The sequence below is a fragment of the Trematosphaeria pertusa genome (assembly GCF_010094035.1).
Source record: "Trematosphaeria pertusa strain CBS 122368 unplaced genomic scaffold BU26scaffold_15, whole genome shotgun sequence".
Taxonomy (NCBI): domain Eukaryota; kingdom Fungi; phylum Ascomycota; class Dothideomycetes; order Pleosporales; family Trematosphaeriaceae; genus Trematosphaeria; species Trematosphaeria pertusa.
Genome location: NW_022987226.1, coordinates 856,139 through 880,495, shown reverse-complemented (window position 1 = coordinate 880,495; position 24,357 = coordinate 856,139). Strand labels below are relative to the sequence as shown.

The 24,357-nt window shown below is 53.4% G+C and overlaps 8 protein-coding genes across 8 annotated transcripts; 5 read left to right on the top strand and 3 right to left on the bottom strand.

Annotated features, from left to right (window-relative positions):
* Nucleotides 1-24: 24 nt before the first annotated feature.
* BU26DRAFT_491799 (lysophospholipase NTE1) lies at nucleotides 25-5,064 on the top strand. The gene is made up of 3 exons (XM_033826093.1): nucleotides 25-448; nucleotides 495-4,121; nucleotides 4,168-5,064. The coding sequence occupies exons 1-3, from the start codon at nucleotides 171-173 to the stop codon at nucleotides 4,850-4,852; spliced, it is 4,590 nt and encodes a 1,529-aa protein (XP_033679335.1). The 5' UTR covers nucleotides 25-170; the 3' UTR covers nucleotides 4,853-5,064.
* A 229-nt stretch (nucleotides 5,065-5,293) lies between these two features.
* Nucleotides 5,294-9,057, top strand: BU26DRAFT_98395 (glycine dehydrogenase). The gene is made up of 3 exons (XM_033836572.1): nucleotides 5,294-5,335; nucleotides 5,388-8,557; nucleotides 8,615-9,057. The coding sequence occupies exons 2-3, from the start codon at nucleotides 5,446-5,448 to the stop codon at nucleotides 8,719-8,721; spliced, it is 3,219 nt and encodes a 1,072-aa protein (XP_033679334.1). The 5' UTR covers nucleotides 5,294-5,335; nucleotides 5,388-5,445; the 3' UTR covers nucleotides 8,722-9,057.
* A 355-nt stretch (nucleotides 9,058-9,412) lies between these two features.
* On the top strand, nucleotides 9,413-12,772 carry BU26DRAFT_522993 (carbohydrate-binding module family 32 protein). Its single transcript, XM_033829928.1, has one exon. It carries the CDS (start codon nucleotides 9,646-9,648, stop codon nucleotides 12,655-12,657), a length of 3,012 nt encoding a protein of 1,003 aa, XP_033679333.1. The 5' UTR covers nucleotides 9,413-9,645; the 3' UTR covers nucleotides 12,658-12,772.
* Nucleotides 12,773-13,534: 762 nt separating this feature from the next.
* Nucleotides 13,535-13,862, bottom strand: BU26DRAFT_569318 (uncharacterized protein; the record flags this gene model as incomplete). The annotated part of the gene is made up of 2 exons (XM_033833874.1): nucleotides 13,535-13,653; nucleotides 13,706-13,862. The coding sequence occupies 2 exons, from the start codon at nucleotides 13,860-13,862 to the stop codon at nucleotides 13,535-13,537; spliced, it is 276 nt and encodes a 91-aa protein (XP_033679332.1).
* A 769-nt stretch (nucleotides 13,863-14,631) lies between these two features.
* On the top strand, nucleotides 14,632-17,455 carry BU26DRAFT_522992 (amidase). The gene is made up of 12 exons (XM_033829927.1): nucleotides 14,632-15,188; nucleotides 15,238-15,513; nucleotides 15,566-15,589; nucleotides 15,640-15,721; nucleotides 15,774-15,830; nucleotides 15,911-16,002; nucleotides 16,059-16,337; nucleotides 16,386-16,433; nucleotides 16,481-16,694; nucleotides 16,744-16,818; nucleotides 16,876-17,010; nucleotides 17,065-17,455. The coding sequence occupies exons 1-12, from the start codon at nucleotides 14,901-14,903 to the stop codon at nucleotides 17,208-17,210; spliced, it is 1,716 nt and encodes a 571-aa protein (XP_033679331.1). The 5' UTR covers nucleotides 14,632-14,900; the 3' UTR covers nucleotides 17,211-17,455.
* BU26DRAFT_98340 (uncharacterized protein) lies at nucleotides 17,247-19,172 on the bottom strand. Its single transcript, XM_033836571.1, has one exon. It carries the CDS (start codon nucleotides 19,032-19,034, stop codon nucleotides 17,283-17,285), a length of 1,752 nt encoding a protein of 583 aa, XP_033679330.1. The 5' UTR covers nucleotides 19,035-19,172; the 3' UTR covers nucleotides 17,247-17,282.
* A 226-nt stretch (nucleotides 19,173-19,398) lies between these two features.
* Nucleotides 19,399-22,136, top strand: BU26DRAFT_608766 (uncharacterized protein). The gene is made up of 7 exons (XM_033835878.1): nucleotides 19,399-19,584; nucleotides 19,635-20,438; nucleotides 20,493-20,666; nucleotides 20,717-21,214; nucleotides 21,264-21,626; nucleotides 21,682-21,886; nucleotides 21,938-22,136. Exons 1-7 carry the CDS (start codon nucleotides 19,582-19,584, stop codon nucleotides 22,039-22,041), a joined length of 2,151 nt encoding a protein of 716 aa, XP_033679329.1. The 5' UTR covers nucleotides 19,399-19,581; the 3' UTR covers nucleotides 22,042-22,136.
* Nucleotide 22,137: 1 nt separating this feature from the next.
* On the bottom strand, nucleotides 22,138-23,780 carry BU26DRAFT_464468 (Clavaminate synthase-like protein). Its single transcript, XM_033825166.1, has 5 exons — nucleotides 23,415-23,780; nucleotides 23,125-23,355; nucleotides 23,033-23,076; nucleotides 22,797-22,966; nucleotides 22,138-22,749 (listed from the first exon to the last, which is right to left on the bottom strand). Exons 1-5 carry the CDS (start codon nucleotides 23,758-23,760, stop codon nucleotides 22,266-22,268), a joined length of 1,275 nt encoding a protein of 424 aa, XP_033679328.1. The 5' UTR covers nucleotides 23,761-23,780; the 3' UTR covers nucleotides 22,138-22,265.
* Between the last annotated feature and the right edge of the window lie 577 nt (nucleotides 23,781-24,357).

Below are 24,357 nucleotides of genomic sequence, written 5' to 3'. Positions count from 1 at the left end.
GCTTCCAAGCTTGCAATGCGCAGACGGAAGCCCTTCGCTGCATCCACTCGACACCATGCCAGTGCCGCCCTTCCGTCCCCGCCCACATACCTTTGGAATCCTGGAGGAGGGTCCGCCTTGAGCTGTTTGCGGCGCATTGGGACTGCGCGCTGCCACCTGCCCACCTAGCCATGGACACCGCCGAAGCTCTGAGCGCTGCCGCGAACGGCTCCACCACCGCTCTTTCGAACGCCACGAGTGCTATCAACGCCTCGGTGGCTGCTCTGGAGGCTGCGGAAACAGCATCGCCGTCTACATTCGGCCTGCTTGCGCGCGTTATTCTGACTGTTCTGAAAGTGCTGCCCGGCACGCTGTACTGGATCATTACATTTACCACTATCACGCTGCCAACATGGCTCTTCACGCTCTTCTCAATGAGTCTAACCTTCACTATGAATTTTACAACCCTGTGCGTCTTGCCTGTCTAGCACACAGGCCCCTGCTGACTCTCATAGAATGCTAATTGTCATCTTCATCGTCTCCACCGTCAGCTACCTTGTGAGGTACCGCTTCATGACCCTATACACCAGACTGCCGCCGGAGCCCCAACGCGACGAGCCCCAGGTCGAAGTCTTCCCAGACAACCAAGAAGGCGATTCCAAGCGAGGGCTGTCGAACTACCTCGATGAATTTCTTAGCGCAATAAAGGTGTTCGGGTACCTCGAGCGCCCGGTTTTCCATGAACTCACGCGGACGATGCAGACGCGGAAGCTGATCGCTGGTGAGACAATTCTTCTGGAGGAAGAGAAGGGATTCTGCTTGGTAGTCGACGGCTTAGTCCAAATCTTCGTCAAATCCAATCGAGAGGGCTCTGACTCCGACGATGAGGATGGCATGTCGCGAGATTCCTCGGGGGATAATGGCCCACGCCGAGGGCACAGCCAGGGCTACCAGCTGCTCACCGAGGTCAAGAATGGAGCGCCAATGTCGTCACTCTTTTCTATTCTCTCTCTATTCACCGAAGATGTGAAGCTTCGCCACGAGGAATATGAGGATGGACGCCCCATCTCAAGTGGCCCAGATACGCCGCAGGACAGACAGATGCAACCATCCGTTAGTCGGACCAGCAGCTACGGTCATGGGCTGGATGACTCCCGCCCCCAGACTCCGGGAGAAGTACCTGGGACCCCTCCCCGTGGGCTGAGTGACCGCAGGACATCTAGTCTCGCTAGCCCTACAGCGGGAGGACGACTGCCTAGCGTTCCGCCGTTGACATTGGACATGAACGGCACTCAGGGGCATCCCCGCGGCTCGAAGAGCCGATCACGGAGGTCCCAATCTCGCTCAAAACCCAAGTCTGCTCATCCAGATATTGTCGCAAGAGCGACGGTTGATACCACCATCGCTATAATTCCCGCCACCGCCTTTCGTCGCTTGACGCGTGTCTATCCGAGGGCAACTGCACATATTGTGCAGGTGATCCTGACCCGGTTGCAGCGTGTCACTCTTGCTACTGGTCATGCCTACCTCGGCCTCACGAGCGAGGTTTTGCGCACGGAGAAGCTTATGAACAAGTACACGACATATGACTTGCCGGGATTTCTGCGCGATTCGGCCTTGCAAAGACTAAAGGACAAGTTTGCAAACGAAACAGAGCGAATCGGGCCAGAAGAGGGCATGAAAGGGATTGCGCTACACAACCCAGGGGCCGGACGACATCGAAGGTCCAGCGCATCGCTCAGGAAAGGCGCCGCTGCGCACGCTCGACTTGCTGCAGCGCGGGGATCTTCCGAAGTGAACAGTGAAACACTCGCTAGGATGGCGTCTCCTGACCGTTCTGGCGTGAACGAACGAGTCAGTGCGGGTGACCTGTTGACCAACACAAATGGGCCTCGCTTTGGCGGCCGATCAGGGCGCTACAGCTTCTCTCAACCGGTCAACCAGGAGTCCCGTCGTGATACTCGGACTCCACTTGACGCCGGAACTTTCAATCCTTTCGCTTCGCCCCTAACGCGACCTATTGCCCTGCATCGCCAGGAATCTGTAGATGAGGCCACCGTCTTCAGAGAGTCTGTCCTGGATTGCATGTTCAAGGCTATCGGTTTAACCGATTTGGAGAACGCTGTTCCCAAAACAACGTCAGTCGAACAGTCTCCACGATTGGTCTCATTCGACGCCAAGCGGCAGAAAGCGATCTTCAGTAATGCATTCGGCTTCATGGACCCATATGAAGCGTCCCGTGACGGGGACACTGAGTCCATGATATCAGCATCGGGATTGTCTACCATGAGCGGTGCGGGCAACCACAATATCCTTGAAGAGATCGTCAACGATGTCGAGATTGTTTACTTTCCGAAAGGCGCTGTCCTTGTGGAGCAGGGTGAGAGAAATCCTGGGTTGTACTACGTGATCGACGGTTTCTTGGATGTCGGTGTGCCCATTGAGGAGGATAGTTCAGAGCCAAACGTCCTTGGCACGCTTCCCACAATGCCCGGTACTACTGATGCTGAGCTATTCGGCGGTCCACCACTGAAACACACATCCACGAGCGCCTCATTCTACCAGACGTCTGAAGGCGGCAAAAAGAAGAGGTCTCGAAAAACCCTCTTTCTAACTAAACCCGGAGGACTAGCGGGTTACCTTGGGACAGTATCCTCATACCGATCTTTCGTAGATGTCACCGCAAAGACCGACGTTTATGTGGGATTCCTCCCCCGCGCTTCTATCGAAAGAATTGTAGATCGATATCCGGTTGTACTCTTAACCATGGCAAAACGGCTGACAACTCTCCTTCCCCGGTTGATCCTACATATCGATTTCGCGCTCGAGTGGGTACAAGTCAATTCCGGGCAGGTAATCTATAATCAAGGAGACGAAAGCGACGCCATATACATCGTACTCAACGGCCGTCTGCGAGCCATCCAGGAGCGTGAGAACAACAGAATGAAGGTTATTGGCGAATATGGTCAAGGTGACAGCGTCGGGGAACTCGAGGTCCTCACCGAATCGACACGCCCTGGTTCATTACATGCTATTCGTGATACGGAGCTGGCCAAGTTCCCAAAGACTCTCTTCAATAGCCTTGCGCTTGAGCATCCCGGTATAACCATCAAGATATCGAAGATCATCGCTTCCAGAATGCGATCGCTAACGGATGACCCGCTTCACGAGCAAGCAAAGGAGCGGAGCGCCAAAGTCGGCCGCAGCAACGTCTCTTCTACGGTCAATCTACGAACCGTCACGATCCTCCCAGTCACTGCCGGTATTCCTGTTGTCGAGTTCGCAAGCCGGCTAATGAATGCGCTAAGTCAAATTGGCACTCCGAGTGGCGTCGTGTCTCTCAATCAAGCAGCTATTCTCAATCATTTGGGACGTCACGCCTTCAACCGCATGGGGAAGCTTAAGCTGTCTCAATATCTTGCCGACCTGGAGGAAAGGTACGGCTTAGTGCTTTATGTTGCTGATACTCCAGTCAAATCGCCGTGGACACAAACATGCATCAGCCAAGCTGACTGCATCCTGCTCGTTGGGCTGGCTGAGGGTTCGCCAAATATTGGAGAGTACGAGCGCTTCCTCCTCACCACCAAAACCACAGCTCGCAAAGAGCTAGTGCTGTTGCATTCAGAGAGATACTGTCAGTCGGGGTTAACCCGGAAATGGCTGCGCAATCGCCCGTGGGTCAATGGCAGCCATCATCATATCCAGATGTCGTTCCGCACAACGCCAGAGCCGGTACATCCAGCAGGGCGCCGTTTCGGGACAGCCATCAAGCAGCGTGTTCAGGTTCTACAGGCTGAAATCCAGAAATATACGTCCCGTAAGGTCCGACAGAGGCCTCTCTACTCCGCGGAAACGCCCTTTAAGGGTGACTTCCACCGGCTGGCACGACGTCTATGCGGCAAGTCTGTTGGGCTGGTTTTAGGTGGTGGCGGTGCTCGTGGCTTAGCGTCGATTGGCATTATACGTGCCCTAGAGGAAGCTGGTGTTCCTATCGACATTGTGGGCGGAACATCGATTGGGGCCTTTATCGGCGCGCTATATGCGTGGGATGCAGACGTCGTACCCATGTACGGCAGGGCTAAGAAGTTCGCTGGTCGTATGGGCAGCATGTGGAGGTTTGCTCTTGACCTCACATATCCATCGTAAGTTCTACTATTGCTTTAGCCGAGCCAAGGCTAATATCCACAGTGCCTCATACACGACCGGTCATGAGTTCAACCGCGGCATCTTCAAGACATTCGGCAACTCGCAAATAGAGGACTTCTGGCTCGAATTCTATTGCAACACGACCAACATCAGCAAGAGCAGAGTGGAGATTCACACTAGCGGCTACGTCTGGCGGTACGTGCGGGCCTCTATGTCCCTCGCTGGCCTCCTTCCTCCACTCTGCGACAACGGCAGTATGCTCCTAGACGGCGGCTACATCGACAACCTCACCGTAACCCACATGAAGTCCCTAGGCGCCGACGCAATCTTCGCCGTCGACGTCGGTAGTCTTGATGACACCACGCCGCAATCTTTCGGCGACTCACTCTCGGGATTCTGGGCCATCCTCAACCGCTGGAACCCTTTCTCTTCCTACCCCAACCCCCCGACGCTCTCCGAAATCCAGTCCCGCCTCGCCTACGTATCGAGCTACGACGCGCTGGAGCGGGCTAAGAACACGCCTGGCTGTAGGTATATGCGGCCGCCCATTGATCCTTACGGGACCCTGGATTTTGCCAAGTTTGACGAGATTTACCAGGTGGGGTATAAATATGGGAAGGAGTACTTGGGCCAGTTGAGGGAGCAGGGTGTGTTGCCTGTTACGGAGGAGACAGAGAAGGAGAAGAACCTGAGGAGGACGATGGCGCCTAGACGGGCGAGTATTTAGAGGTGAGGGGTTAGATAGCGTGGAGCCTCGAGCGAGTCCGGTCTGTGCCTCCAGGAGACTATTGGGAGAGAGGGGTAGAGGGGTAGAGTGCAGCGGAATCGATCCTTTTTCACCTGCGGCTGGATTTTGTAGCCACAAGCGGTGCATGAGCTATTACGCGAACGCTACCCGAGGGTGAATGGAGACAAGTGTGGCTAGAGGAAGAGAGTGCGATTTTGATTGGCGCATACGTCATTGCCCTACGCGGGAGCTTATCGAAGAAAGCCGAGCTCCATCCTTGCCCCTGCGGAAATTCACGGCTGCTATCTATCAACAATGTTGTGCTCCCTCACCGCCCTGAAAATTCGAAGTCGTACGGTGCTAGGTGCAATTTCACGCCTTCCTCTCTGCCAGCTGCTCTGGTCAACTCCTTGAACTCTGTTGTCGACGCGTGCGCACACGCTTTTCGGTGGCAATTCCCCAGCAAACAAGCTTCGAGCACCCGTCAGCTACCCTCACCCCACCATTCCTGCGACAGCCTTATTGACTCCCGAAGCAGACATCTGCCTGTTTGGGCGCTCGACAGGTGCCATTGAGCACACAGAGTGGCCAACATGCGTGTAGCAAGCCTCAGAGCAGCCTGCTCTGCTGGTCGACTCGCCCGCCCCGCGCGCCTACCTCGCCCTCGACTCCTCGGCGCCTACGCTACGTCTCCCGCCTGCCACAGTGCGCTGCAGCCTCTCTCAAAGAGGGCCTTCCATGCCACCCCCGCCGAAGATGTCCTCGACGCCGAGGGCAAACCCGGCGAGACCGTCGCGCCGTTCCAGCACCTGGATACATTTCCGCGCCGCCATATTGGGCCCACCACCGCTTCAGTAGAGGACATGCTCGCAACTTTAGATCCACCGGCACGCACATTAGACGAATTCGTCAAGCAGGTCATTCCGTCAGACATCTTGTCCTCCCGCTCCCTTGAGATTGGCGATTTGTCTACGCATGTCCCGAAGGAATGGAGCTCCCAGGGTACGCCTGAGAAGTCATTCCTCAGATTCGCTGAAGCGATGATGGCGGATAATAGTCCTGGATCCAGCTTCATAGGCTGTGGTTACTACGGAACGAAGGTGCCAGAGGTGATCAAGAGGAATGTCCTCGAGAATCCCGCGTGGTATACGAGCTACACTCCATATCAGCCAGAGATCAGCCAGGGTCGCCTAGAGTCGTTGCTGAACTTCCAGACTATGGTCTCCGATCTGACCGGCCTCGCCATCGCGAACGCATCCGTCCTCGACGAGCCCACCGCTGCCGCTGAAGCTATGACCCTGTCCCTCAGCATGCTTCCACTCTCTCGACAGAAGCGTGCCAACAAGACCTACCTCGTATCCAGTACATGCCACCCGCAGACGATTGCCGTGTTACACTCCCGAGCCGAGGGATTCGGTATTAAGATTGAAGTCGACGACCTCTTGAGGGACGATTGCAAGAGAATCGAGGAACTAGGCGATGACTTGGTGGGGGTCTTGGCTCAATATCCCGATACTGAAGGAGGTGTGCAAGATTACCGCGGGCTTTCGGAGAAGGTCCACCAGAATGGAGCCCTGTTCAGCGTCGCAACCGATCTCCTTGCTTTGACGCAGCTCGTATCGCCCGGAGAATTCGGCGCCGACGTAGCATTCGGCAACGCGCAACGCTTTGGCGTTCCCTTAGGTTATGGTGGACCCCATGCGGCCTTCTTTGCATGTACCGAAAAGTATAAGCGCAAGATTCCCGGCCGATTGATCGGCCTTTCCAAAGACAGGCTTGGAAATCCCGCCGCAAGACTTGCTCTGCAGACCAGGGAGCAGCACATCCGCCGGGAGAAGGCGACCAGCAACATCTGCACCGCTCAAGCATTGCTGGCCAATATGAGCGCTTTCTACGCCGTGTACCACGGCCCCAACGGCCTAAAGGCCATAGCGAGGCAGGTTGTAGCCTCGACGCGACGCCTGCAGCAAACTCTCATCCACTTGGGTTACACTACCGGCCAACGTGCGCGCCTAGATAACCAACCCGCAGCTTTCGATACGTTCGTGGTGGCAACCGGAAACAAGACACAGGCGATCGTTTCTGTCCTGGAGACACAGGGAATCCATGTACGGCAGGTTGACGACCAGCATGTTGGAATATCTGTCGACGAAGATACGAATATCCGGACAGTAGGCCAGTTGGTAAGAGTTTTCCGGGACCATTCTCCGAAAGCTGATACCAAAATCGACGGCAAAGTCAAACACGCGGCTGTGGATGCTGAGCCGCCGGTCGGATTCAACAGGACGAGTCCTTTCCTCACCCATCCAGTCTTCAACTCGCATCACTCCGAGACGGAGCTACTGCGATACATATACCATCTCCAGTCCAAGGACCTGTCTCTCGTTCACTCCATGATACCGTTAGGGTCTTGCACAATGAAACTAAACGCCACTTCGGAAATGGCTCCTATTTCTTTCCCAACTGTCTCGGACCTACATCCCTTTATACCCTTGAACAGGGCTAGAGGATACGCAAAGATGATTGCGCAGCTAGAGCAGGACCTAGCCAACATCACTGGATTCCATGCGGTATCGCTTCAGCCGAATTCGGGAGCCCAAGGAGAATTCACGGGGCTGCGGGTGATCCGGAAGTACCAAGAGCAGCAGCCAGGAAAGAAGCGAGATGTGTGCTTGATTCCCGTATCCGCACACGGGACCAACCCAGCAAGCGCTGCCATGGCTGGCATGAGGGTAGTGCCCATAAAATGCGATACTGCGACCGGAAACCTGGATATGGCAGACCTTAAGGCGAAGTGCGAGAAGCACAGCGAGGAGCTCGGTGCCATCATGATCACATACCCCAGCACCTTCGGCGTCTTCGAACCCAAGATCAAAGAGGTGTGCGATCTCATACATGAACACGGGGGACAGGTATACATGGATGGCGCCAACATGAACGCGCAGATTGGCCTGTGCTCGCCTGGCGAGATTGGGGCTGATGTGTGCCATCTGAATCTCCACAAAACGTTCTGCATACCCCATGGCGGAGGCGGACCAGGAGTCGGGCCCATTGGTGTTAAGGAACACCTTGCGCCATTCTTACCAGGACATTTACGCGGTGAAGTAGGCGGTCAGCAGGCGATTCAACCCGTGAGCGGTGCTCCTTGGGGTAGTGCAAGCATCCTGCCCATTAGCTGGGCGTACATTAAGATGATGGGTTCGGTCGGGTTGACTCAAGCCACCAAGATTACGCTCTTGAACGCAAACTATATCCTATCTCGACTGAAAGCCCACTACCCGATCCTCTACACCAACGACAACGGTCGCTGCGCGCACGAGTTCATCCTTGACGTGCGCAAATTCAAAGATACGGCAGGGATCGAAGCCATCGACATCGCAAAGAGACTGCAGGACTATGGCTTCCACGCGCCGACCATGTCCTGGCCGGTTGCTAACACGCTCATGATTGAGCCTACAGAGTCGGAAAGCAAGCAGGAGCTTGATCGCTTTTGCGACGCGCTCATCTCGATCAGGAAAGAGATTGAGATGATTGAACAAGGCAAGCAACCGCGGGACGGCAACGTGTTGAAGATGGCGCCACACTCGCAGCTAGACCTCTTGGTCGGAGAATGGGATCGACCATACAGCAGAGAGAAGGCGGCCTATCCATTGGCGTACCTCAAGGAGAAGAAATTTTGGCCTGCGGTTACCAGGCTCGACGATGGTAAGTGCAGCCGGTATCCATGGCAGAAGACGACCGGCTATGCTAACACGGTATTAGCTTACGGTGACACCAATCTCTTCTGCACGTGTGCGCCTGTTGAGGACAGCGAAGATACGACCGGCACGGGTGCTTCCCACGATGTCCGCATTGAGGGCGACATCTAATCTCCTCTGTACATGTTGTGCATTTGCAGGCCGGGCGATTTCTTCAACAGCAAGCCAGCGAGGGAGTTTGGGATCCTTTCAGATATGCATTTCAACGGCGACGATTCGGTAGATTTCAGCTTCTCACGAGATTCAACATGGTGGGCAGATAGGCAGAAACGTTTTAAGCAGGCCGCGCTCCTCGGGCTGCAGCCGTCGCGCATGTTCGACGATGGTTGAGTTCATAGCTTTGGTGTGTGACGTCATCAGCCCGCTGTCGCGTACAGCCTCCCGAACAGGAAGGCGGCGGACCCACTGCTTCTGCGGGGGAGGCTCAAGCAGGAACGGGAACAGGTTTCCTCGACCAATCTTTTTGTGTCTCCGTGCTCGGCTCAACTCAGGCTTTCGTCCGACCGCAGTCGGGTCTCTTGCCGTGCGGCAGCAGCTAATGGCGATTCGGACAACCTTGGAAAGATCTGCAGGTACACGAGCACTCACTCTGCGGAAATGCGAGAAGAGCGAAGCGCGAGTGACACCGCCGCGGGGTAGAAGAAGGGACGATGAGGCCGCGGACCACTGCTTCTTAACCAGCTTTCATCGCCCTGAAGATGCTTATCCGGCCCTTCGTCTTTTCGGTCGACGTCTCTAGCCCCACCGATTAGCATCACGATAAGCTCAACGAAATTGGGTGCATGACCTGGCCTGGACAAAGAGCTTTATGCTCAGTAAAGGTACTATCGCAGCTTCAGCTTTACCCGCGGTCGTTTCGTTTACTCTGATTCAATGTTTCCTGCTCCATTCGGGCAGTCTGGGTGAACGCTCATTTCCCTTGATGCCTCTCTCTCCGCGCCCCCTTCTTATAGCTCTGAGTCACGGTTGGGGTTGACATTTGCTGGCCAGTCTTCCACTCCGAGCGCCTCTAGACGAAGCCTTTCCACCCCAGCTATGCGCTTTTCCGCCTTCAAGCGGATTGCTACCGCGCTTCTCGCCAGTTCCAGCTTAGCTTCAGCCCTGAATGAGGTGGTCAGATTTGAAGATACAGAGTGGGACGACGACAATTGGATTATAAGAACTCAGCACTTCGACCAGGGGCGCTATCAGTCTCGCATGTCCCTTGCCAACGGCTACCTCGGAATTAACCTTGCAGCCATTGGACCGTTCTTCGAAATCGATCAGCCTGCCAATGGAGACAACTTCAATGGCTGGCCTCTTTTCAACGTGCGGCAAACATTCGCAACGATAGCGGGCTTCTACAATAGCCAGGGGAGAGCCACAGGCAGCAATTACCCCTGGTTGTATGAATATGGCGGGGAGAGTTTTATCAGCGGCGTGCCACATTGGGCCGGGCTCGTAGTCGAGGCCAATGGGGCTGTCCTAAACGCTTCAGTCAATCCTGAACATATCTCGTACTTCACTTCGAGTCTCGATGTCGCGGCGGGATTCCTGAGCTGGACGTATACCTGGAAGCCGGGAGGAGGAGAAGCCATAAATGTGGAGTACAACATGTTCGTCCATAAGCTCCATGTCAACCAGGCTGCAGTCCAACTCAAACTCACGGCGAGTCGCGACACGAACGTTACCGTATACGATGTATTGGATGGGGCCTGCGCCGTCCGTGCGGACTTCGTGGACAAAAAGTACGAGACGGATTCTGCAACCATTTGGTCTGCCGTGAGTCCGGAAAATATCCCGAATGCCACCGCCTACATTTATTCCACCCTTAAGGGCAATGAGTTCATTAACCTAAGGACTCGTGCTGAGGTCACAGGGGGAATAGAAGGCATCTTCGGCGGCCATAACGCGTCTTCAATCGCACAGTCCGTCAAGGTAAATCTCCTAGCAGGCGCGACGGCCGAGGTGACCAAGTATGTTGGAGGGGCCTCTTCTGACGCTTTTCCTGATGCGAAGGCCGTCGCTAGCGCTGCATCAATAACCGGCGCCTCACAGGGGTTTGCCACACTTCTGCATTCGCACATCCAGGAGTGGGCGACCATTCTCACCAGAGATTCGGTTGACAGCTATCACTACCCCAATGGTTCGCTTCCCTCTAATACCAACCTTCAGGAGTTGCAGGTCACATCTGTTATGAATCCTTTCATGATCCTCCAGAACACCGTCGGACCAAATGCCATTGCGGCGGCTGGGAACAACACGCATCTGAACATTCACAGCATCCCTGTTTGCGGGCTCGGATCGGATTGTTACGGCGGGCTGATCTTCTGGGACGCCGAGACTTGGATGGCACTCGGAATGCAACTTTCGCATCCAAAGCATATCGAGCAGGTTGTTAACTACCGCGTCGAGAAGTATCCGCAGGCGAAAGAGAATGTCAAGATGGCTTTCAGCTCGTCGAAGAACCAAACTGGAAGATTCACTGGAGGAGCCGTCTACCCTTGGACCAGTGGACGTTATGGCAACTGCACGGGCACCGGCCCTTGCTTCGATTATGAGTATCATCTGAACGGTGACATTGCTATCACTTTCCGGAATCAATATGCCGTGACAGGGGATGTTCAACAGTTTACGGAGAAGCTGCTTCCCATCTCAAACGATATTGCATACTTTTTCGGCGAAGTCCTCGATTTCAACGAGACATCGGGCCACTATGAACTCTGGAATGCCACCGATCCGGACGAGTATGCGAACAATATCAATGGAGCTGGCTTTACTACCGCGCTTATCCAGAAGCACTTCAATGAGACGAATGAGCTCAATGCTATGTTTGGACTGCCGCGGAACGAGACCTGGACCTCGATTGCGGAGAATATGCGTCTTCCAGTGAACGAAGACGTGGGCATTGTGCTAGAATACGACACCATGAACGGCTCTATCGTGGTCAAACAAGCAGACGTCGTTCTGGTGGACGATATCCTCCACTACCAAAACCCATACAGCCTGGCAGACTTGGACTACTACGCAAACAAGCAGTCTCCTGATGGACCTGGAATGACCTACGCCGCCTTTAGCATCGTTGCGAATGAGATATCACCGTCGGGTTGTTCGAGCTACACCTATGATCTATACTCGTCCCAGCCGTACATTCGCGCTCCGTGGTTCCAATATTCGGAGCAGCTCATCGATAACTTCTATTTGAACGGCGGAACCCATCCTGCATTCCCCTTCCTTACTGGTATGGGTGGAGCGAACCGCGTCGGCATCTTTGGCTATCTGGGATTGCGCCTGTTCGTTGACAAGCTAGACATCGACCCTTCCCTCCCACCGCAAATCGCACATCTTAGCTACCGGACCTTCTATTGGCAAGGCCATGGCATCAACGCAACGTCCAACACCACCCATACTACCCTCGTCCGCTTACCCGCGGAGAACTATACTCTCCCCACCGCAAATCAGGAATTCTTCAGCAAACCTATCCCAGTAACACTAGGAACCCGCCCCGGCAACTTCACTCTGGGCAACGAACCGCTCATTGTCCCAAACCGTATGATCGGCCAAACCGAAACTGTCGCCGGCAACATCCTGCAATGCAAGCCCATCGTCCCCGGCGACTCCCAGCACCTCCCGGGCCAATTCCCCATCGCCGCCATCGACGGCGCCTCGTCCACAAAATGGCAGCCCGAGAACTCAACCCGCATGAACTACATCAGCGTCGACCTCGGAACCACCTCCTTCTCCCCTATCAAAGCTGTCATGTTCGACTGGGGCAAGGAGCCGCCATCCTACTACGAAGTCCTGTTCAGCAATAGCTCACTGCCTCCATTTGATGAAGGCAGTGATGTGCGGAATGTGACGAGTGGGTCGGTGCAAGTTAGCGAGCCGTTTGATGCTGCGAGAGCATTCGTTATTCAGCCGATTAAGGGGAATCAGACGAATGTTACGTTGGCGGAGGGGGTGTGGAGTGGCAGATTTGCGCATTTGGGGATATTAGGGAATTTGGCCGGGGGTAGGAAGGATGATGCGGGAGGAACGGTAGCGGAGTGGAATTTGGTTAGGGAGTAACTTGGTAGGTTGGTGGGTAATGCGCACGGGGTAGGCTTCTGCCCCGAGGAATTGCTGCCGTTTAGTCGCGGTGCTTGGAATTAAAGTGAATGTATGTTTACTTAATGAATCGCAAAATTTTCGTTTCTTTGATTCGTTTGTGTTAGTGCTCTCTGTGCCTTGTATGATCTAGTATTCTCTATAGCTATTGCTCTGTATTCTTCGCTTCTGTTCCCCCCTACTTTCTAATGCACCTCTTACCTTCCTCTCCCCTGGCCCTTTGCGCGCCAACGAAATTAAATTATCAACGCTACCTTACTACGTACGTAACTCTAATATCCCTAGCCCATCCACGACTCAGGCCTCAACTCAACTCAACTCAACAAAACACCTCCCGTGCGTCCTCACCATCCCACACCTAGTCTAAATATGCAAACACAAAACATGACAATGCCCAAACCCAAGCCCAAAGCCCCTCTCCGCCACCACCCCGCACTGCTATCCCAGACCTCGGCGTACACTTCCGGAACGAGACGCTTGCTGCGGAAATAGCCCGTAAGTAGACAACAGAGGAGTTGCAGAGAAGGATGTTAGAGGCTGAACATATGTGGATATGGATTTCGCGGTTTTAAGTACTCCCATCCGAGATCGAAGTTAATGTACATTGAGTCATTACTTTCGCAAGATATTTCAATTTATGTAAGAATGGAGTCCACAAACAGACACGAATGGCGCTGTTCAGAGTGTGTTAATGTCCTTCCAAGCGCAATGCCACCCATCATACCACCTTCGCTTTCTTTTGCTCAGCATACTACGCTGAGCGTGTGAGCGATCTGTGATCGCATTAAACAGCTCCTCATACAACTTGCTTACGTGGACAACCGGACTGCGGCTACTGTTACGACTGAGAGCATAGTCGACTGGTATGAGAGTCGCAGCCACATTCAAGATTGACGGCCGTGGAGCTTGAGCGCGACCGAGCCACAGGTTCCGATCTCATCGGGACGTCGAACGTGCCTGGGAGGGATCTCTTAGCATTTGATTCCTCCCTACCTCGAATACGACCTACCATTGCAGGCAATCATGCCAGTGTAGGGCTGAGCCGGTTCGTTGCTCGCCTGTGCATTGGAAGTGTTGCTCGTAGCCGGAGCGGTAGAAGAGGACGACCCAGATTGTTGCGATCTGGTTGGCTGAGTGCCGGTCCCATTCACAGTACCGTTAGACATTGCGGGAGCTGTTGGTAAACGTGAAACGGTAATGCGTGGTTGAAGGCAGCGCCTCGATAGCAGGGTGGAGAACGACGTGGTTGTTGTTCGCAGACTCCGTGGGATATGGATTCCTTATATACTGCTTCGAGGGCAATGCCTATGAAAGCTCGTCCCCGGCCAGAGCCCGAGTCAACCTCGCGATGCTCTCTGAGTTGCCCGTACCTAAGGTAGCACTGCCATATGGTGCGTCCCCGTAACGGCGAAACCAATGGGAACCCTGGTACGAATATACTCCCGAGCCCCAAGCTCCTTCATGATTTGAGAGTTAGGAAAAGCGGCGAATCAAGTTCCTTATGTCTAGACCGAGAGTTTAACTTTGACGATTTAGGAGGAGGACTCTGTTTAAAGCTTCGTCAAATCGGAGAAGGGCCCTGGCCGCTGCTCAAGGCCCCTCGGTGTGGCCAAGGCTGCGGCTGAAGAGGATGCATACTGTTGTCAGTCTCTCCGGTCGCGTTGAAATAGACTCCGGTTTGCTCAGGGCACAAGTCTTGGCCGGTGTCATTTCGCCTTGCGTCTGATTGTTTGCCCCGGAGATAGTTTCTCCACCGGTGGTATATGGACCATGAATGCTATTGGATGCTAGCATGTAGCCAACCAGCTCTCGACGATGGAGCGCAGCCCTATGGGGTCAGGAATTCACGTGATGTCCAAATTAGGCATGGTCATTGTGCACCGCTCCTCACCGGTCAGAATTCAAAACTGTTCTTTGATTCGTCCGGGTTACCGCGTCAGTTTTCGCGTCCCACCATGCCACGTCTCCTACAGCATCCCACTCTATCAGGCTTCCACAAGCCGGCAAGGCATGCATCTCATGCATGTGGCGACTTTCGTTAGGCTATTGTCCGTGGAAGAGCGGGCCTTCATGTTTTCGAGGTAATACTCTTCCCGATGATAGCGAACACCAGGTCATGTCCCGTCACCATCCTTACTATCATGATGCTCAGTACTGCACTATGGCAAACTCTACGCCTTCAACATTTCACTTCTCCCTCCAGCATGGAGAAGTCACGGAACCTTTGTTGGCAGGAGGTAGCGGAGAAGAAAAGGCATGACTTAGCAGCGAAGATACCCAATGACTGGAAGCTACCCGACTCAGTCCTAGCGGAGGCTCGTCACCGAAGCCAATTGTCTGGGGAATTCTTCGACCGACTTCTCGACGCCGACACTCTCAAAATCACCGAGCTGAGAGTCGAAGCACTTCTAGATGCTGTACACAATGGCTCCGTTACCGCTGTCGATGTCACTCGTGCCTTTTGCAAGAGGACTGCATTCGCCCATCAGCTGGTACGAATTTGAACCCGAACCTACCGTGATTCCACTAACAGTCTTACAGAATAATAACTTGCTTGATATCATGTTTGACACTGCACATGCACGAGCGGTAGAGCTTGATGAGTACCTCGAGGCACACAACAAGACGGTAGGGCCCTTACATGGCCTGCCTGTGAGTCTGAAGGACCAGTTCCACGTCAAGGGCGCCGAAACGACCATGGCATACGTAGGCTGGATCGGTACGTTTGAAGGCCAAAAAGCGACTGGGAAGGAAGGGAACATCAACAGCGAACTCGTCGGCGAGCTATACGAGCTCGGTGCTATACCAATTGCCAAAGCAAGTGCTGTTTTTGCTACCCGTCAGCCATCCTCACTAATGATGATAACAGACTAGTATGCCGCAGACGCTCTGGGTATGACTCCCGTATACCTGCCATTTGCCTCGCTCACCAATTGCCCACAGTATGCGGAGACCAACAATAATATTATTGGGCCTACTATGAATCCCGCAGCTCAGCGGCTTTCTTGTGGGGGTTCTTCTGGTGGTACATACCCTCCTCCCCTTTCCTTTGCTGAGTGCCCAATTAAAACAATAAGGTCAGGGCGCCTTGCTGGCATTGAGAGGCACCCCGGTAGGTTTTGGTACAGACGTAGGTAAGCTTTCACCCAAAATATTGACGCGTTACGCCTTTTTTCCCCTCGGAATTAGGAGCTAATTGAAAATTCTATCGTAGGTGGATCTGTTTCAGTACCGGCTGCTTTCAACGGCGTCTATAGCATAAAACCATCCCATGGACGTATTTCATTCCGGAATGCGGCGAGTAGTGTGAGCGCTCTCTGCCCCCCGATTTACGTTGGATATGCTTACAGATGTGGACGTAGTCACCCGGTCAGGTTATAATCCCAACCGTTGTTGGGGTTATGGGAGAGTCCATTAGCAGCCTGCGTCTGACGCTACGGTCATTGATATCTCTCAAGCCGTGGACCCGTGACGCAGATGTGGTAAACCTACCTTACCGGGAGGAGGAACTGAGCGCGGCGGCTACGGAAGTCAACTTAGCGTTCGGACTCATGAAAGATGATGGTATCGTAAGGCCCCACCCACCTATTGCGCGAGCAATTGCAATGGTCTCCGAGGCTCTAAGTGAAGCTGGGCATCAGGTACTTCAGCTCATGGACCTCGATGCAAACAGCTAAACTGTGCTAAAGATGATCGTTTGGGAACCGCCGAGTCATAAAGAGTCTGGGAGCATTCATGTCAGTACAATCTCGCTCCAGTCCTTCAAATATCGTTAACACCTTAGGCCGCATTCACGAATGCAGATGGCGCCGCCGACGTTTTCGAGAACCTCCTCCTGTCCGGTGAGCCTTTGATACCGGAGCTAGTACCGGAATTTGGTGACGGGCCTGGAACTCCAATGCCGCTACTAGAGTTCTACAACCAGACTTTACGACTGAAAAGATACAGAAACGAGTATGAGGATTATTGGGAGTCTACAGCGAAGGCCACGAGATCTGGTAGGTAGCCTCTGCGCCATCTCTCAGAGGGTGACTGACCGAAACGAAGGGGGCCCCGTAGAGGCTGTGATCTTGCCGATTGCACCCCATGCTGCCGTGATCCCTGGGACGTGGATCTATTACAGTAAGGCAGCATTTTGTTCTTTTCCCCAAGGACAGCCTCTCGCTTACGAATTACAAGACTACGGCACCATCGCAAACACAATGGACTATACAACGATTATCATACCAGTGACAAGGGCAGATAAGACCGTTGACAAGTTTGATGATAAATATGAGCCTTTGAACGATGTCGATGAGAGGAATTGGAAAGCGTGTAGGTTCCCGTTACCCTGATACAAACTTCTGCGCATTCTGACGCCCATGTAAGATGATGCAGAGTTATATGACGGAGCACCGGCATCCATACAGCTGCTGGGAAGGCGGCTCGAAGAGGAGAAGCTGCTTAGAGTTGCGGACGTTGTTGTCCATGCACTGACTCAGTACAAGGAGAAGAACCAGCTGGCAACGGTCTGATTCAGCAGCTCTTACTGATCGATCAACCGTCTCTAACGCTCGCAGGTGTAGTTTTCATGGACGCTAGGCCATTTATGAGCCTATTTGTTCTAGAACTGCTAATATTTCCTTGAAGGTTGGCCGAGTTTTTCCAATAGTCTGGTACCTTCTTGTTGCAAGGAAGTTCTCTAGCTCTTTCAGAGTCCCTTTCCAGTGGTTTATGCCGGCCTCATATATGCAGTCTTTTCCGCAATCTCTAGTTGAGCCATGTCTCGTGCAGAGTCCAACTATTAGCCTGCCCCCCTCTCTTTTCAAGCGCTGCTGCGTCCTCAGTGCCTGATCGCATAAGCCCGCCTCGCCATCTGTACATGGACGTAACGTCGGGTCCGAAAAGGATTCGTTCCCTACACAACGGCTGATAAGCTGTCTTATGGCGGCGGGAGTTGCCTTGAATTCAGGGAACTCCAGACCCGGTTCCCAGTCAAAACCCGTGGCGAGATTTTGCCTCGAATTGCTTAAACCCTCAAAAATACAGTACATTAACAGGCCGAGAGAATACGACATTGCTTTCTCTTGGGCTTCGAACGAAAGATAAGACCAAGCGGCGTCATGATGGCCATGGTCAACCGAAGGATAGTCCTCCACGAAACAACGCCATGGTCCTTGGTCGGCTGTTGTGCGTGGATCATCCGCTAGGTCCTTAAGGTACCGAAAACACCGGAGTTCAGGAGGCGTCCAGGAAGGCCAGTTGCCGCGCTGTTCGAAGTCCACGAGTACCACGTTTGGGAAAGGAGGGTATGTCCCCTTCGCTACATCTGCCGACGGCCCTGATAAAAGAACATTATCGGGTCGTAGGTCCGAATAGAAGCTCTTGGTACTTTCGCGGAAATGGATCAAAGCTATCACAACTTCGCGACTCCATTTCACCTTACACCGGAGCGTCAGCGTCCCCGAAAGCGCTCTTTCAGGCAACACATCCCGCAGAGCACCTCCAGTGATGTACTCCAAAATCATTCCACATACTCCTCGTTTTCCGCCGAAGCAGCATGCCTTGGTAACCAGATTGATCGGCCGCTTGATGATATTAGGATGAGGAGGCATCGTCAGCAAGATCTTGAGTTCGTGGTACAATACAGCTGGTTCGTTCGTCGTGGACTTGAAGATGTACTTCCCCGGTCGGCCGTTAATTGTTACGACCGAAATGGTGTCATGGAGCTGTTGTTTCATGCTCAGCTCCTCCAAACTTATAATCTCCGGCCATGTCTCTTCGGCAACATCGTCACCCCAAAGTTGCCGTAATTTTTGGATCGAAAGCATTCTTCTCTCCAAGTCGTATGCTGGCACGATTTGCAGCGACATTCTAGTCACATCCGCGACCACGTTGTGACACACGAGTTTGGAACCGAATGGCAACTCCTTCAGGCGCTCCATGAAAGCTTCCTCGATTCTCGAGCGCCGATCTAAGGCGTTGCAGATATGACGCGCGATTGCAAGCTGTCGCACACGCGAACTTCTCGCTACAACGGAGCGTCCGCAGTCGAGCACGTGTCTGAGCGCTATCGGTACGTCCTTTTGGTCCCGAATATAAGTGTCAATGCGAAGAGGGACCGAGTTTGTCGCCGGAACAGTGAAGAACTGGGTTCCATAGCGCGTAGCACCATCGATGCGCCAGACGCAGCCTGGCCGGGTGTTCAGCGTCTCGATTCGATTCCTTGGATTTAGCTGCGAATCCGCCCATGGCACGCTGCCAGCTGTATCGCTATGTTGTCGTAGGAATTCCTCCCTGCTCTTGAATATGAAGCTTGGTTCAAGCACTTGCTCGAGTATACGGCTGGAAAGCTCCATGAAGATCGCGAAGGACTGTAGTGGGGTCCTTTGGCCGCGTCGTTGATACAGGATGTCCGGCTCTGTATTTTGCGCTGCGGAGACGAAGGCCTTCGTTCGCACCTATTACAACAGTCCTCCACACCTTGCGGCCTGAGGCTGCAGGTGGGATATGGCAAAAGACGGACGTGGGAGTTCTCGAGCCCAAGGCAAATTGTCATGCAGCCAGGAACGCCATGCATACCACCCCTGCACACCGGTCCCGGCAATCCGCAATATGACTGGTTTGCCCGATATGCACCACCACGATAGCGAAAAGTCCTTGCGATCTGCGATGTGGTGCTACCCACAGAGGTCGCCTTCTCGCCCTCTGCATCATTGTAGGACAGAGTGGAATGAGAGAATGCGATGCGCTTTCACTACGAGGTTGACATAGGTTGACACGTCAGGAGACGGCCATGGTGCTCATGAAATAAAGCTCCGCGTTTGTCGTCTGGGTGTGGCCGGACGCAACCCAGGACCGAAAAAGTTACTGTGACCTGCTGTCGCAACTATCGCACCCGTAGACATGGTATACTAGTGTGAACTCTGAGCTGATGGATGGTGCTGACGGACATGCAGGCTTCGCATACGCAAGCACCTTCCCGTAAAGATGATCGATCAACGCAGCTTCCACACGGCGAAGGCACGGAGCAGCCAGCTGCTACTCTGACCGATGAGCAAGTAGAGCAGGCAGCATCCATTTTACGTATTCCTCCCTCGACACTTTTTGCAGCCTTACGTACTCCTCTTGTCAGGGACAGGGGTCTAGGTCACCCTTTACACTCTCATGCACCAACACCAGGACAACCGCTACTCTCATTCCGGAGTCCTCAGGATGACACTATCCCTGCAACTGACTCGATTGTTTGGGCAAATGAGTATCCAAGAGCAATCTATGCACCTTCCGGAGGGTTCCCGCGCTCATTCGATGCTCCTTTGCCTGCTGCTAACCTGTCGAACGATGCCAACTCGTTCACCTGGGGCGATATCCTTGCGCCCATCTCTCACGAGGCAGTCCCATGCACTACGGATGCGGCCGAGGCCGGACAAACATACCTCTCATATAAACCTATTTCTATAGCTCAAGAGACGAGACCGGAAACCTTCCCAGACGATGGCGTTGTTACTGGCCGTATCATGGAACTCCCGGATTCTATTGAGGAGAGCAGCAACCCGACACAGGCCCTGGCTCTTCCACTCTCAGACGCAGTAATCATATCGCCTAAGACTCCTTCGTCTTCTACCGTCCAAGATGCACCAAGCGGCCCGTTTGGAGCGGCAGCCACTCCTGCGAACACTAGCGTGCTTGAGAGCGAAAAGCAACTAGTGGCCAATGCAATGTACGGGCCTTGCAGCTATACCTGGAGACTCCCCACGAAAGCAGTAAGCTAAAGACTCCCAATGCGCATGATGGTGACATCACTGACGAAGGTGCAGAGAGGTGGTCGAGAAGCGACTGGGCAAGCGCCTGGGAAACGAAAGCGACAGAGCGAGAACGAAACCCCTCGGCCCCGTCAAAGAGGCCCGTTCCAGGACTCTGCAGCACGACAAAATGCCGCATTGACGCGGCGGCTCAAAGCCTGCATCCGGTGTCAGCTCCAGAAGATCTCGGTATTTACACTAGTATCGCGTACATTCGCCCTAGCTAATGCATCTGCCAGTGCAAGCCCGATCCGAATAATCCTTCCGGCTCGTGTCTCACTTGTCCTCAAACAGAAAGTCGTGGGTTGACGAAGCAGAGATGCTTCCGATACAGGATCACGGACGCCTCGCTGTTCCGCGACCAAAAACGGCCGAACCCGATCTGGACGAAAAGATGGGATAGCATGGACATCAAAGACATCACAACATGGAAATCATCAAACATGAAGACAATCCAGCTCACTCACGGGCTGGGTGATGTTCGTTACACCCTCCGACTCCGCGAATTTCAGCCCCTTGAGGGAGACATGCTGTACGAAGAATGGTGGAACGGACACGTGCTCAAGAAGCATCCCATCCCGCCTTTCGCTATTGCCAACATGAGCGAAGCTGCTTCAGAGCTCAACAGATACGTCGAAAACGCCATTGCGCCCTTCATTATTGGCGCCGTAGGGCACTCGGATCCGCTTATTTGGGAGACGTACGAGATGGCTGTCAAACATGCATGGACTTCTCCGGTAACAGTACCATGGTACTCATAACGATCAGTGGTTAATTGCTCGACAGAGAGATGAAGAGAGAGGTCTCCTGAAGAATGTCCTTCGACTTTGGGTGACATCAAGGATGACTAGCCTTTACGAGAAGATTTGCAGCGAGGAGAAAGTTGGCACTGTGGTCGAGGATGCGGCCAGCCCGTTATATGGAACCGTGCCTGTTGCCCCGGTGATTTGCGCACAGCTGGAAGTCATCACCTTCTCAACCCTGCAACGGCCGTTGAAAGAGCGTGTCCTGAAAGCTCTTGAGAATATGCTCAGAGCAAACGACCGCCGCAACTGGCTGACCATCTATCTCACGCTGTTTATCCTGCTGCATAGCTGCTCAATGACTACATTCCGCGACGCTGAATGGGCAAGGCAGATGAACTACCCGGTAAGCGTTCCACGACTTCAATATAATCGAGCAAAAATACTCATGGAATTGGTAGACCATGTTCGCGAACCCGGAGAGTATCACTGCCCACCATGTAGGGATGCTGACCATGCTCGCTTTCTTCCACTACTGTAATCGCAACAATCACCCATTCAAATTAGCACAAGATCCTAACAAAGCATCCGAGCTGCTTGCTGTGGGAATTACGCCGGAGCAAGTTGAGTTCATCAGGAAGACTGCCGGCTGGATTGCGCAGAAACGCAAGTAGTGAGAATACCTGAGAAGAATTCAGTGCACTGACCACCTCACAGGGAACCACATTGAGCACACAAGACAAGCGAGAGATTATGGTGATCATTATTACTTTACATCTCAGCTGTACGATGAGGATTGGGAGCCCACGCCGATTGCGTGACTCACAGGAAGAGAAAATTTGGCGTTACTGGTGTCATTCAATTGCTGTCGTTACTGTACGTTAGGATATTACTTAAGAAAAAATAACTGGATATCAATTTGGTTTATGAGAAACCTGCCGCAGCCCTCCATCTCGAAATCCATGTAACTGAGCAGATTCGACGAGCACCTCCAACACTGTCTACCCTCGTAGGGCCCTTTTCAGCTACCTTCAGTCAACTTATTCTAGTCACAAGGCGAGGGAGACCTCGGGCCGGGGCCATCGGGTCGAGGTTCAGGTGTTGGTGGCTCGGGTTCCCATCTCCCGACCCTTTCGTCGTCTGCAAATACCCGATCCCAAATGAGCTGCAACGCCGGTGGTAACTTCCATATTTTCTCTTCGTTGTGCAACCACAAGCGAAGCAGATGTCTTTTGCTCAGTTCTGAGCCGTCGTGGTCGAAGAACGCGTCCCTGCCATGGACCAGTCCCATGTTGTTGATGAAGCGGATGTCACCTTCTTCCATCGGCAGTTTCTTCTGTTTCTCGACTGCGATGAAGTGAACGGCATCTAGAGCCTCGGCTTGCGCCTCAGTCAAGTTCGGGATGTTCGGCGAGCGTGGCTCAAGTGTGGTGTGGCCGGTTAAGAGGCGACGAGAGAAATTCAGGATCACTTTGCCATCGGCGTGGTAGAGCAGTGCGCGATTGTAGTACGGCGGGTTACGGCCAAACCTGGGCTACGTCAGGGTAATGCTCGATCTCGCAGGGACTCTGCTTACGTGTCGTGAGGCCAATCAGGCTTCGCCAGGACATGAATCAGGTCGGGCCTTGTGGCAGCAAGCTCGTTGTAGATGGTCCATGATGACGCAATGGTCCCTTCCCCGCCCCGAGTGGAGCACTTTTGGGTCAGAGTCGCTAACACGTCGCATGTCACGTCGGTATGAAGGGGCTATATGCCTGTCACTATTCGCCATCCAATGGCGACGCATTAGATAAACGCCTGAAGAACCCTTACCAGTTCAACTTGCGACTCCTCCTTCTCCGTATCAATGATGTGCTCTAACAATACTTAGTAAACGCTTCGCCTACTAGAAGAAAGCTACGCACTGATCATGTTGCAGTCCCTATCTTGCAACCCGCGTTTCTCCGCAATGTAGCTGGAGATGCCCAAGAATACCACCACCAGGTCTGCTGGCGTATACTTATTCACATCCAGGCCTCGGATGGTCATGGCGCCGCGCCCAGTGTAGATCTCTTCACAGATGCGGGCAAGGTGAGGAGCGAAGGTGGGCAGCGGAAAGTTTTTTTGGGAGACTTCATCTCCATCAAGCTCTTGATCTTGTGTATGTCAGCGGTGGAGGTAATCGATGAGGATTTGCTGCGATAATTAGACTGACCCTTGAAATGCTTCAGGGCTTCGTCGATCTCTACCTTCTCTTGCTCAGAGAGACGATACGCAAATTCGTCTTCGCCGTCGAAATCTTGCCCCTTCCACGCCATACGCCCGCTCAACCGGGCAGGCCATCCTTCGGGTACCTCCGCTTCAACACCACCAGCAAGAAGTCGTCTTGCACGCCGAGCTATGAATTCGTTCCAATTAGGGAGATATTCGATTTTTGCCCCACGGGGTTGAGGAGCTTCATGCCGAAAACGGCCTGTTCCAAATCTAAGCTGGTACTTCCGCTCAATACTCTTGGAGTAGTATGGCTCGATAAGAGGAGAGAGAACCATGGATGGAGCCATGATGGACGGCGCTAGGTCCCAGGGAATGGTATGGCTGAACAAAAAGGACGACACCTTCGCTTCGGCATTATGCCTTAATTGCTTTACGATATACGCTTGACTGTTCACATGCCCCACTTTCACGGCAGGGACACTATCAATGAATCATCTGCATGCGTCTAACTCTGGCGAGGGACGTTGTGGGGGCACCGGAGAAAGGGTCAGGCGGATGGCAATGACCCCACTTTAGGCGCATGGTGAGCTTCGAAGATCCAATGATATCAGGAGAGCAATATGCAAGTCAGACTGGCTGATTGTTTTATAGCTAATGACAGGTCGGGAGGGACATCCATCGTGAATGGGTTGCGAGGCTGAACTCTCCTCAATCTGATTGGTGGCACGGTCGTTTAAGAGCCTCAAACTGTACGCAAGGCGGGAATGGCATATTTGATAAGCTAAAGCCTCGTATGTGATAGTGTAGACTACGTCGCCCGAGGAGAAAAGTCGTGGGTCGTTGAACCTCGTGCCACTCGTAGCATATCCTGATTGTCGCGAACGTCCCCTCCCCTTCGACGCACATAAAGTGCTTCTCATATTTTCTCATAGTGAACAAAACTT

Bases quoted from the DNA above. Each gene is read 5' to 3' on its own strand.
- BU26DRAFT_491799 (XM_033826093.1), top strand. From the start codon at position 171: ATGGACACCGCCGAAGCTCTGAGCGCTGCCGCGAACGGCTCCACCACC. The intron at 449-494 runs GTGCGTCTTGCC...TGACTCTCATAG, and splicing joins ACTATGAATTTTACAACCCT to AATGCTAATTGTCATCTTCA. The intron at 4,122-4,167 runs GTAAGTTCTACT...TAATATCCACAG, and splicing joins CTTGACCTCACATATCCATC to TGCCTCATACACGACCGGTC.
- BU26DRAFT_98395 (XM_033836572.1), top strand. From the start codon at position 5,446: ATGCGTGTAGCAAGCCTCAGAGCAGCCTGCTCTGCTGGTCGACTCGCC. The intron at 8,558-8,614 runs GTAAGTGCAGCC...ACACGGTATTAG, and splicing joins GGTTACCAGGCTCGACGATG to CTTACGGTGACACCAATCTC.
- BU26DRAFT_522993 (XM_033829928.1), top strand. From the start codon at position 9,646: ATGCGCTTTTCCGCCTTCAAGCGGATTGCTACCGCGCTTCTCGCCAGT.
- BU26DRAFT_522992 (XM_033829927.1), top strand. From the start codon at position 14,901: ATGGAGAAGTCACGGAACCTTTGTTGGCAGGAGGTAGCGGAGAAGAAA. The intron at 16,338-16,385 runs GTACTTCAGCTC...ACTGTGCTAAAG, and splicing joins TAAGTGAAGCTGGGCATCAG to ATGATCGTTTGGGAACCGCC. The intron at 16,819-16,875 runs GTAAGGCAGCAT...ACGAATTACAAG, and splicing joins TGGGACGTGGATCTATTACA to ACTACGGCACCATCGCAAAC.
- BU26DRAFT_98340 (XM_033836571.1), bottom strand. From the start codon at position 19,034: ATGGAGCTTTCCAGCCGTATACTCGAGCAAGTGCTTGAACCAAGCTTC.
- BU26DRAFT_608766 (XM_033835878.1), top strand. The intron at 20,667-20,716 runs GTATTTACACTA...TGCATCTGCCAG, and splicing joins GTCAGCTCCAGAAGATCTCG to TGCAAGCCCGATCCGAATAA. The intron at 21,887-21,937 runs GCAAGTAGTGAG...ACCACCTCACAG, and splicing joins CGGCTGGATTGCGCAGAAAC to GGAACCACATTGAGCACACA.
- BU26DRAFT_464468 (XM_033825166.1), bottom strand. From the start codon at position 23,760: ATGGCTCCATCCATGGTTCTCTCTCCTCTTATCGAGCCATACTACTCC. The intron at 22,967-23,032 runs GTAAGGGTTCTT...ACAGGCATATAG, and splicing joins AGGAGTCGCAAGTTGAACTG to CCCCTTCATACCGACGTGAC. The intron at 22,750-22,796 runs GTAAGCAGAGTC...GACGTAGCCCAG, and splicing joins CCTGATTGGCCTCACGACAC to GTTTGGCCGTAACCCGCCGT.